This window comes from Microtus oregoni, unplaced genomic scaffold (assembly GCF_018167655.1).
Source record: "Microtus oregoni isolate MIOR12 unplaced genomic scaffold, Mior012 000035F_ref0000213, whole genome shotgun sequence".
Taxonomy (NCBI): Eukaryota; Metazoa; Chordata; class Mammalia; order Rodentia; family Cricetidae; genus Microtus; species Microtus oregoni.
Genome location: NW_024543094.1, coordinates 20,142,180 through 20,154,877, shown reverse-complemented (window position 1 = coordinate 20,154,877; position 12,698 = coordinate 20,142,180). Strand labels below are relative to the sequence as shown.

Here is a 12,698-nt window from a genome sequence, read left to right as displayed (position 1 = left end):
AGGACCTGCCTGAGGTTGTCTTCTGAGATCTTCATGGGCTGCAACACCCACCCACCACCAACCACCACTACCACCACCAAAACACCAAAAAAATCAACAAAATCCAGACTAGGAACACATCCAACACGGCCAGGCAGTGCTTGTTCCTGTCCTATGCATGTGTGTCTATATGATACTGGGCCTTGAAGCATTCACTATTTGCTGTGACTGTCAGAAACACTCCGATCTACAACTTCAACTCCTTCACGGGACAGAAAGTCTCCGCCAAGCCCAGGTTGCAACACCTGTAGGTCATAACGTTTTCTGAGTCTTCAAAGGAGAGCACTCCCAGGGCAAAGGCAATTTGGTTTTGGCAGATTGTAAAACTGCAGCTGCAAGCCTGTGGGAATGACTTAGCTGCCATGCAGGAAGCTTAGTGAATGAAGCTGAGATCACTAAGTTAACACCCAAAAAGAAAATGGAAACTCTGGAGCCAGAGCCGCTGCTCTCCTTTGCGTGAAGGTATGCACTAAGCCTGGCCAATGAGGCGGGACAGGGGTGGCTGACAGTGATTTCAGAGCAGGGCTTAGGGACAGGGAAGAAGCTAAACAAAGAGAAGTGGCCTAGTTAAAATACAGCCATAATCGGCGGGGCACGGATTAGTTCAAGCATGCTGGGTAAAGTACCCCAGTTTAAAATGTGGAAAATACACAAATAGTCAATGCCTTAATAGTAAACTATGTTGGCTATTGTCTAAACCCTTTTTTGTAACGAGCACAACTCCAGAATCTTGGCTGGGTTAGCTCCCACACAGCTGTCGCTGCTAGCCAGCCACACAGCCTCCCTAGCTATTCCACACCGCCAGAACTTGTTTGTAAAATTTCAAAAGACTTTGGGTTATTGTTAACCATTAAAGTTCCAGTGGTTAAAATTGAGTCAGTGCAACTGCAGAGCCTGGGATGAAAACCAGTTGCCACAGCAGTTTCCCAAAGTGACCCTCTGGAGACTGCGCTGGCCTCGGCGCTCCGGACAGCTGGAAACTCTTCCATCAACACACCGTGAGAAAGTGCTTCTCGGCTCAAGATTCCCAATACGATGCCATACCATAAATTTCCAGAGGATAAAGTTATGCTTTCAGGGGATTCGTGGGAGAAGACTGCAGCAGGGAGGCAGTACAATCCATTAAATTATCCGCTCAAGATGCCCAGACAAAAGAAACTTAAAGCTTAACTTGAGATTCCCTTTCACTCAGGCTTCCCTTCTGTGGTGAGAGGCATTAGTGGGGCTGTGGGCCAGGAAAGGAACTAGACATGAATGTCCAAATCTAAGCCCCACGAAGACTGAGGGAAACCTATCTCATCTTTCCCAGGCTGTTGATTTCCAGAATTCCTTTTCAACAGCAATAACAAAGGTTTGCATCCTGAAATGATTTACTGAGGTCAAACTCCAGAGTGGTTCAAGTACTGAACTAGGTTAAAAAGTGCCAGAAGGAAGGGCTCCAAACTACAAGGCCTACCACTATCGGGCTACTTGCCAGTCCCTGCAGGCATCATGACAGATTCCCCAGTTCTGTTAGTGACCTCTGCCTGCCTCCTTCTGCTCTCCCAGGACCTCACTCTCCCTCCTACAACATCTCGACAAGGCCCCTGCTTTATTTCCTTAGTCCCCACCCCCCAAACACGAAAATCACTGCTATTCTAGACTGCCCCCTACAGGCTGTTACAATGACAGAAAAAATCTGTCAGCTCATCTTCCACCGTGTGACAGCAGAAAGCACTGTATAACTGTACTCTGGAACACTAACTTGTGGGTCTCTTCCCCAGCCAGTCACACACAGGACAATCTTCTCTTGATGCTGGGTAGTGGTTCCTCCACAAGGATCCCTCAAACTTGATCTTCAGAGAAAACGACGGATACTAATCTATAGCAGCATACAACATCCAAAATAGTACATGAACTTTAATGCTTAAGTATAAAAATGGGCTCTGTATTGGATGGCTTTACCTAGCCACAGGCCAAGTGTTCTGAACACATTTAAAACAGTCTAGATCAAGCTGATTAAGTTACGGACATGAAATGCATTTTCAATGGACTGTATGTTCACCTATATGATCAGGACTAATCCTACACTGAGTCAAGGAGCACCTGCATTCATTTCTAAAGAAAAAAGTGTTTTTATTAAATTTGAATACAGAAAATCCCAGTTCTTGTGAATGGAAGGATGGAGAGGGAGGAAGAAATATAGTTAATTAGAACTGTGACTGTTTAAAAGGAAAAGTATATCTTTATTGTTTTAAAAAATCTGAAACAAAATACAGAGTATATGCAGAAGTAAAATTTCCATGACTTGAATGAAATATCATTTTCTACATATTCTAGGAGTATCTATATAGCTTCTTTAATTTCAGACATAAAAAACTTTTCTGAAAGCCACGTATTTAAACATGCTTCCTTCCACCCTAACTCAGAAAGACTAAAGTCACATCATAGTCCTATAGAATACATACCCTCCTCTTAAAACAACAAAACCAAAACCAGCCCACAATGATCAAGTTTACGAAGTACTGAAGTCGCATGATACAGTTTCTTCTTCATGTGGAACATTAATAACAGAAAGGAAGACAACATAAAATCACTTTCCATGCTGTGACCTGACAGCGATAATAAATAAATTATTATCCAGTAATAGTTATAATAAGGCATTATCCTGTAATATTCATAAAGACCTTCATAACAAAACCACATGTCACAGGTAGGGACTTGTTGCACATCTCATCAAGGTTTCTCATTGTCAAATAAATCCCTCAGAGTTCTACCCAATTTAATCATAAGAAAAGACTTGTTCTACAGTGTGCGGGGGAGGGGACGACGAGGACTCTGATTCAAACCAAGACAGACACCTACCTCCCTGCAAGTAACTGGCAGAGACTGTCATATCTATGCACAGCCTTGGACCTCAAGAAGCCCAAAGTGGCTTTCACTCTTTCTAAAGAGAGACCAGAATAAGCAACTGTGACTCTAAGCCACCTCCAGCAGCCTCAGGCTCCCATTCTCTGCAACTCTAAACCTGGACCTAGATGCAAGTAAAGACAGGAAAAACTTAATGATTCCACATTTACTACTTGCTGCTAATACAATCATTATTGTTATTATCACACAAGTACATACTATCCCATCGTAGCCACAGAGCGGGGCCTTATTGGCCCTTGGTCTACACTGATAAGATATATGCCAGGCAATAATGATCTCCTGTCCTCCCCCAGTCAGCGGGCTCAGCATTTTACCTACACAATAATAACGTGAGGTGTGTACCCTCATCAGTGCCAGAGAAGGAAGCCAAAGCCCGACAAGATGAAAGCACCTGTCCACCGCTGTTCTGTTAGTGCATGGAGCTGAGAAGCTGCCAGTCCTCGTGTGGTCCCTCAACCTGTCACCTAACAACCCAGTCCTGCCAGCGCTGCAGCAGGGAGTGGGCACAATGACCAAAGGTCAACACTGTAATACCCAGAGCAAGTCCTCATTTGGTGAGATTGGACTGAGGACCGAGTGTGGCATGGCGAAGCCAGGACCTCCGCCCTCTTCAGCTTTCCCATCCTAAGGCCGCCACTCTCAGCTGACCCCAATGTCCATCACCTCACCCTCACCTGGATGCGCTGGTGTTCTGACGTATGCTGGTGGAATTTACCGTCTTTGCTTTCCAACCTTCTATCTATTAATCCTATCTGTCCAGAAAGATGACAAATACTAAAATGTACTCTGCTTAGAAACAAAAGCAAGTCTGAAACACAATAAAAAATAACACGTAACAGTAGCATTTACATTCTATTGCAAGATGACAAAAGTCCACAAAATATTTAAGAACTGTAAAAGAACATTTCAATGGTACCACACTTTTGTTGAAATACAAAAAAATATTTTCTATAAATACTACATAAGAGGAATATGTGGAAATCACGATAATTTACAGAAAGCTTAAACCTGACCTCAAATATTTCTAATTATCTAATGACATATTTTGGGTCCCGGGGAGAAAGGTCATTTCAAACCCCTTGCTGGTTGTTGTTGTCTACACATCTACACTATGGATAACAGCTTTAGGACTTAAGTTTTCAACTGATTAAAATGAAAACAACACACATAAATGTGTTAGAAGTCTAATACCATATGAAAGCCAACACAGACTTGCATCCGATGGCGCTGTCCTGTGGAATTCTTTCTTTGCTGCTGTGGTAAGGCCAGAAGTCCACATGCTGCTTGCCTAGGCTTCTTGCTACGCGCACATGTTATGTGCACAGCGTACATACATCTCATAGCGCATTATACTCCACACATTTTGATGGATCCGTAGGAAAGTGCTTTTGGCAAATTGTCATTAACCTCTTCAGTCCCTAAGAACATAAAATAAAGGTTCATTATGACACGACTGTACTAATTCCACTGCCTTTCTCTGTAGTACTTAGTCAATGTCCCTACCAAAATAAAGCATCACCATCAGTTCCTAGATCAATGTTTATTCATGGGCACTGCTTATAACAACTCTGTCAATGAAGTATGATAGGCATTCTGAGTCGGGGTGGAGAGAAGCATGTTCAAGGATGCGGTTCTCTCAGAAAAGTTTTCCCCATCTCCAGAGTTAAAGAAGCTATAGAAACTACTGGGATAAATAAAAAATGACCTCGTCCATTCAAGTCATGGAAATTTTACATCTATATAACTACAATTTTTTGTTTGAAACTTTTTAAAACAAAAGAAATTAGGAGCAAAGAAACTGGAAATACATTTTTCTATCTATATTTGAATATATGAACACTCAGACAAATGGAGTATTTACAGCAGTAAAAATGCACAACTCTACCACCTAACAATTCAGCCCTCCTCAAACAGGCTCCAAGAATTAAGCCCTAAGTGCCCAGGACAACCACTGCAGGAGATGTTTCTCTTTCAACTTATCCTTTGATCTGACCTTTTAAAATTCTTAGTTGGCCATCAGATTTTAGTAATTTTTCTTGGCTTTCTCATCCACTACTAGGTTAAAAAATGTTTTCCCAACCTGTATACAAATTCTTTGTATCGCTTACAAACAGGCCAAGGACAATGGCAGAAGCTTACAGCAAGCCACCATAGATCTCTCTAGAGAAGAATTTACAATCAGAAAATAATCTTACTAATTGTTTAATCAATTTCCAAATTTCCCTGTTTGCAAGAAATGTTTGTTAAATGTCTTACTAAAATCTTTATAACATTATTGGCTAGTCATTAAAACAAGGACAGATAACAGCAGTGTTTAATTTTAATGACTTGTACTGACCCATACCAATTTTTTAACCAAATTATTTTAAGGCTTCTCACTTAAGTTCACAAAAATTAAAATCACGCAGTTCCCATCACAGTAAGAAAAATAATAAAACTTAGGTCTAAAATAGTAGCACTGGCTATAAATGAACAGGTAGCATATTGCCTGGTATTTTAGGTTATATTCTTCTCAAATCCACCTTCTTCTCTCTAACTGACATGAAAGGACAGCTTTAAACAAGAGATTCATGACCCAGTGGGAAGAAACTACAGGGCACAGTTATATGAAATAGTAACAGAAGAAAACAGCTGGAAATCTAGGAAGAAAGCGTTAAAATAGCATTGGATACCTAAAATTCCATTATTTAGAAATCTTAAACTCTAAATATTCAAACAACTTTATTTTTGCTTTTGTTTTTTTGTCTATAATTTTAGACAGGGTCAAACAAGTTCCCAGGCTGGTCTGGAGCTCACAACATGTTTACTGCTGTGCCCACACCAAGTAACTCTCATAAATTCACTGAAATCATCAAAAACAAACTGAATCAGTTTGTTCCTAGTAGAAACTGCTAACACAGACATCAACTACTGTGAACTGAGCTATGATCTAATAGACTCAACATCTGGACATGATGTTGAAACATTCTGAGTCTTTCCCAGATCCAAACATTGGCCATGTCAAGCTCACTAAGAATCAATGTGGAGAGGTTCTCTTTCCACTGATTCCTATGATAAAGAAGCTTCCCAGCAGTGGGAAGAAGAGCACGTAATTTACTTTGCTCCTCATATTTCTCCCACTAGCCAGATATCTGCTTTAGGATAAAGAACTTCAGGTCCATATGATGTGGGATTCCCCTCTGTATGCTATGACTATGTTTTACCATTGGTTAAAAAAGAAGTTGCTTTGGCCTATGGCAGGACAGAATATAGTTAGGCAGGAAAACTAAACAGAATGCAGGGAGAAAGAAGGCAGAGTCAGGCAGATGCCATGTGCTGCCCAAGAAGCAGGATGTGAGGTAACAAACCACAAGTCTCGTGGTAAAACATAAAATAACAGAAATGGATTAATTTAAGATGCAAGAGCTAGCTAGGAATACACCTGAGCTGTTGGCCAGACGGTGTTACAATTAATGTAGTTTGTGTGATTATTCGGGTCTGGATGGCCAGGAAACAAAAGCACTGTCTCCTTTTAAATCCATAATCCCAACTTCCCCTACTGTTGAGCTCTAATCATAAGTGTGCAAAATTTGAACTGTAGCTATGGAAACACATATGACATCACTGATTTGGCATCTCTAAGTATCCTGACGGAATAGATGGAAGAAAGGTGCAGTGAGGAAAGATGAGACACAAGGGCTTCAGTCTGCAGCCAAGCATGTCACGAACTGTTCTGAACAGGAGTCAGGGAACGTTCCCTAACTAGAGCTTCAGACAAGCTGCTCCACAGAGACACATTTATGAGGTGCCTTTACACTCAAGAGTCTAAGAACAGGCACAGTCACGAGCCCTAACCAGGGACACTACTATAAATCCTTGCAATAAGGATTGATAGGCTAGCATGGATTTTTAACAGTGTGCCATTCTCAGGACATGGTTAGGGTTTTGTTTTTGTTTTTCCCAAATGGAAACAAGTCTTTTCAGCTAGAGTCCCTTAGCTTACCGTTTCACATTGCTGTGGGTGGATAGGCAGGACAACCGTGTAACTCATCATACAAGTAGACAGCTAAGAGCCATTAATATTTTAACTGACTTCTAAAAACACAGGGTCTCATTCGACAGCCCTGGGCACAAACTTGTAATCCTCCTGCCTCAGCCTCCTGTGGACTGACATCTCTACAGTCATACGTGTAATCCTCCTGCCTCAGCGTCCTGTGGACTGACATCTCTACAGTCGTTATATGTGCCACCTGACTTTAAATTCTTATGAAAACATATTTATCTCAACAGCCGGTTTAAGTATTCTTTACTGTATATGAAGCACTATGCTAAACTCTGGAAAAACAAAAAACAAGCCAGGAGAAAAACAAGAAAACCCCACCCCAAGTAATAAGGCAAGAAGACAAGATCCATCCATCCAACAGTGGTAAGAGCTGTGGACACAGTGAGGGCTGTTTGTGGCTGGACTTTTCACTCTGACATTAAGAGAGCTAATATCATACTGTGCAACATAAGCTGCATTCTAACAGCAACAGTGTAGGTGCTGAAGAGAATCAAAGACAACAAGGACAAACTCAGAGGAGACACTGCAAAAATTCACAGAAGAGAGGTTAGTGGTTGTCTAAATGGCACCTAGAAGAGGACAGTCCCCAGACCTTTCAATATAGAATCACTGAGATTTGAAAGTAGGAAGTTTATAAATTGTGACAGAAAGAGAAAAGGACAATCCTGGGGTCTGAGTTCATGTTGTGTAAAATAGCACAGATGGGCCATAAATTTAAAGTATTCACCAGCCTCACTCCTTCCTACCCCCAACTCCAGGGCACAGAGGCAAACACTTCCATACCACTTTCTCCTTGAAGATCACCTACTGACTCTTGACTGTGAAATTAGGAGGATTTAATGGGCTTATGTCATGCCCACTGGCCCCATGCATGTATACACACTACATATTTTCTTACCCATCCTCCCTAAATCACAGTTATCAGAAATGTCACACATGCGTCCTTTATGCATCCTTTAGTGGTATTATGATGACCACTCCTTTTGTAGGTCTGTTCCCCTTTAAAGTTCATCGCTTCCATTTTGTGCTGGGATCGTCCAGTCCCTCTGTTCCATTCTGTTCCTTGTCATGTACTGCGACTGCCAGGACATCCCTCACCTTTAGCCTTGGAATTCCTCTCACCTTGCTCTACACTTGATTGCAATTCCTGGATTGTGTGGTTTGCTTCACTCATTTTAGTGGAGGCTATCCTCAGACAGAAGTAGCACACTACCTATCCTCAGACAGAAGTAGCACATTACCTATCCTCAGACAAAAGTAGCACACTACCAACAGAGGGAAGACAGTCCAGCTCAAACCTAACCCCATGTCTTACTAGCATGGGATTGAGAACATGCCTGTCTGTCTCAGGGCCGCATGTATCAAAGAGAAATGGTGGTATCATCCTCGTTCTGTTGCCTTCTGGAAGCACTGTGAAAACTGTGATTAAGACTCCAGGGCTCTAGGTCAAAGGTCACATTTGTGAAGCCTTGCCTGCCAGAAATGTCATTACCCTAACTCCACCTGACTGAGAATTCAGGAAACTGAGCTGGAATTCACTTCCTTTATAATTGAAGGGACTTCACTCCACCCTAGTTTAGGCACTCCTCATGGAAAGAGGCACAGTGAGACAAACTCCTGAGATGCTGTGAGTGATCTGCTTTGCTCTAATCTGGGGGAGATTTCATTCATATGGCCATCAGGTATTTATCGTGGAGGTTGATCTGGCCTATTTCCTCTCAAGCCTGTGGTTGAAGCTGAGATCTGGTGGGGTAAACACCTACTGTTTCCTATCATCTGAGCTGCTGAAAGCAGCACTGCACACTGCAGTTTATATCAGCACGCCAGTGTTCCATGGTATTAAAGGGCAGCACTGTGTAAAATGCCAGTGTGTTTTCTTCTGAAAATGCAGCGTAAAATACACCACCGGAAAGTACCACATGGGTAGGAGGTTCTTACCGTGCAACAACTTGCCACTTAAAATTACCTCAGCCGAGACTTGACTGTAAATGTGTCATGTATAATCTGAGTGCTAACATATGAAGAATACTCACCAATAACTATACTGTGGTGTATACAATGTGTAAGTCATGTCAATGTATAATCCGAGTACTAACATATGAAGAATACTCACCAATAACTATACTGTGGTGTATACAATGTGTAAGTCAAGCTGTGATCACCTACCGGAGGAATCAAAGTTCATATTATACTAATTTTGGCACAAGATGAGTATATTGGAAATACATAAATAATATAAATATATAAAATGTTCCACAAGGCTGGGCAATGCTATTACAGATAAAATAGCCAAAACCTGAGATAAAATGTTGAGATACCAAAAAATTCAAGAATTTAAGATTACTGAAAACTTGCCAACAGGGTCTTTAGGACATGTGTGATGGCAAGAGCTTTCTAGGATGACCATCTTGTGTGACGATTGCAGGAAGGATACCAACAGGAAGCAGAGCAAAAACTTGAACTGATAATCTAATGGGCAGGTCCAAGGACTTCACAAAAGGTTGGCAGAGCTCAGGGCCAACAAGGGGATAGTACAAGACCCTACAGTTGGCAATCTTGAGACTGTGGCCAGGTCACACTCTAAAAAGGCAAGAGAAGAAACACAGCAAATGTTTGGAGACAGCCACTTGGGGAAGCAAAGGCCTGAGGCAGAGGGATCAGCAGGAACTCTGTAGAGAAAACACATCTGAAACTTGTCCCACTACAAAATAACCCCAGTTCCTTCAGACCTGCCCCATGGAAGCCCCAGGGAGAAGGAACCGGCCAGTGCTCACAGAGCAAGGTAGGAGGCCATCTGGGAGAAGGACTGCAGAGGAGGTGCTGTTACTTTTCTTCTCAGCCTCCTTCTGACTGTCTTTTCATCAACACTACCAGAAGGCCACTAGAAATGACCAAATTATAGTCTCTAAATAATTAAGTTTCTATAATTTGTGTAAAAGAAGCTTTTCCAAAATCTGGTCCAAAGGTTTCCTCTGTATTTGGAGGAATGAACCATCCTTGAAGTTACCACCAACAATCTAAACCTAACAAGCAGACTTAGGTGAGCTAATAAGCTACACAGCTTTCGTTTGATCTGCCCGGTGAGAAAACTCCCCATGGTGTATTTAATCTTGTGAAGAACAGAGCACTTCAAACAGCATCACAGTTTACAGAGGATGGAGTCAGACTCAGCAAAAGCCTCCTGGATTGCTCTCCACCACATTTCCTAAAACATGTTATGCTAGTATTTCAAATAAAAATAAGAATCATTTCACACATTCTAGGTTTCCATTTATATGACGTTCAGTCACAGGCGAAACTAGGAAAGACCTTTAAATCAAGAGTAGCACTAACTAGGGGGTTGGAGAGATGGTGTAGTGGTTAAGAGGACCCATGGGTCTACTCTTGCAGAGGACCCATTTTTGGATCGTAGTACCCACATGACAGCTCACATACATAAATTATAAATGAATAAATCTTTTAAAAAGAAGAGTAGCAGCCAGGCAGTGGTGGCGCACACCTTTAATCCCAGCACTCGGGAGGCAGAGGCAGGCGGATCTCTGTGAGTTCGAGGCCAGCCTGGTCTACAAGAGCTAGTTCCAGGACAGGAACCAAAAAGCTATGGAGAAACTCTGTCTCGAAAAATTAAAAAAAAAAAAAAAAAAAAAAGAAGAAGAGTAGCACTGACTGATGGGAAGAGAGGACCAGGTACAAGGCAAGCATGAAGGCATGTGCTGAACGTACTAGGAACATTCTGGACCCAATCTTAATTTTTTGTTTGTCTGGGTTTTTTGTTTTGTTTTGTTTTTCAAGAAAGGGTTTCTCTATTTAACAACTCTGGCTGTCCTGGAACTCATTCTGTAGACAAGGCTGGCCTTGAGCTGCCAATCTTAATTTTTAATAAGGTCCATTATCCAGAATCACTGGGCTGTAGAATTAAGGTTATATATTTTAAACAATACAGTATTTCTTGAGGTGTATTTTAAAAGAAGTAATTATCAAATGATTTCGCATGGTCTCCTTATCAATATCTTCATGCAGAAAAAAATGGATTATACATTTGCCAGGGGTCACAAACTGATCTATAAAGCCACCTTATTCTTTTTTTTTAATATTTATTTATTTATTATGTATACAATATTCTGTTTTGCGTGTATGCCTACAGGCCAGAAGAGGGCACCAGACCTCATTACAGATGGTTGTGAGCCACCATGTGGTTGCTGGGATTTGAACTCAGGACCTTTGGAAGAGCAGGCAATGCTCTTAACCTCTGAGCCATCTCTCCAGCCCCCCACCTTATTCTTAATACTGTTTGGAATGCAGCCTTTGGCTGCTGGTGAAGTTTACAGGAAGCACAAAGATACTTAGTAACTGACCCTGGAGAAAAAAAAAATAAAGGTTTGTCACACCCTGATTTGAACTTCAGGCAACACACTGGTTTTGTTTTTTTTTTTTTTTGTTTTTTTTTTTTTCCGAGACAGGATTTCTCTGTAGCTTTGGGGCGCTCTTGTAGACCAGGCTGGCCTTGAACTCTTAGAGGCCAGGCGGCCTCTGCCTCCCGAGTACTGGGATTAAAGGCATGTTTTTTTATGTATGAGTGCTTTGTCTGAACGTTTGCCTGCATGCCAGAAGACAGCGTCAGATCCCATTATAGATGGTAGGGAGCCAGCATGTCGTTGCTGGGAATTGGAATCAGGATCTTTGGAAGAACAGTCAGTGTTTTTTAACCACCGAGCAATCTCCCCAGCCCACATCTCTTTTTAAATTTTATTTGCATAGTAGTTTTATTTAGGTGCCATGACAACAAACCTAAAAGTTTTCCCAGAGGAACTATCTTAAGCAACGAAAGAACCAAAAAATATTGTTACAAAGAAAGGTTGGAAGAAGAACAGGTCATTACACAGCTTCAAAATAAACCAGAAATCTTCTTAAATAAATAATATATACACATAGATATAGAACGATGTATATAGAGATAGATGTGTGTGTGTATATATTTAAAAAGAAAGGGAGTCTAGGAGGAAGCAGAAACCACACCATTGTCTACAACAAGAAATGCTGTCTTTAAAATTATTTAACTGTATGAACTTTTAAGCATAATGCAGCCATGTATAAATGAGCATGATTAGCAAATTTAATCCTTAAGAAATTATATTTAATTGTCAAAGGAAAAAACCACTCTATTTTAACTCAAAGCTTTTGCCTTCACTACAGTCATGGGTGGTTATTAGGAACTGAAAATGAAGCCAGTGCGATGTTCAGCAGGCAAGGGCACTTGCAGCCAAGTCTAACGACCTGAGTTAGAGCCCTGGAACCCACATGAAGGCAGAAGGAGAGAATACTCTGACCTTTAAAGGGCACCACTGCTCATGCCACCCGCCCCACATACATACACAGAATAAAAGCAGAATGTCATTCTAAAACTTAAAGAATGAAAATGTCCTTGAATTTACCCAAGTGTATTTGAACTCTGTAAACTGCAAAATTCACAGTGGGGAGTCAGGTTGAAATGTCTTTAAATGCTAATGTACGCGAATAAGGCATAAAGTATGCCACAAAATTAACATTCAGCACTTGGAACTAAAATACAAACAAAGATAATTCATGAATATGGTAATAACTGTGCTCTGGCACCTCATCTGAATACACTTTATGCTTTTAAGCAAATTTTAAGTAAACTTCCAAAGCTCATCCTCAAGTTTAAGAACCACCACCCAGCAAGTTGTTA

The 12,698-nt window shown here is 41.3% G+C and overlaps 1 protein-coding gene across 2 annotated transcripts in view; it reads right to left on the bottom strand.

Moving 5' to 3' along the window:
• Window positions 1-2,183: 2,183 nt before the first annotated feature.
• The window catches only part of Prpf18 (pre-mRNA processing factor 18), a 33,071-nt gene continuing 22,556 nt past the window's right edge, over window positions 2,184-12,698 (bottom strand). The window contains exon 11 of one of the 2 annotated variants that reach the window (XM_041630822.1): window positions 2,184-4,367. In XM_041630822.1, the coding sequence (XP_041486756.1) occupies window positions 4,287-4,367 (81 nt within the window). In that variant the 3' untranslated portion in view covers window positions 2,184-4,286. The remainder of the gene's footprint in view (window positions 4,368-12,698) is intronic. The other variant, XM_041630823.1, reaches the window with a different exon arrangement.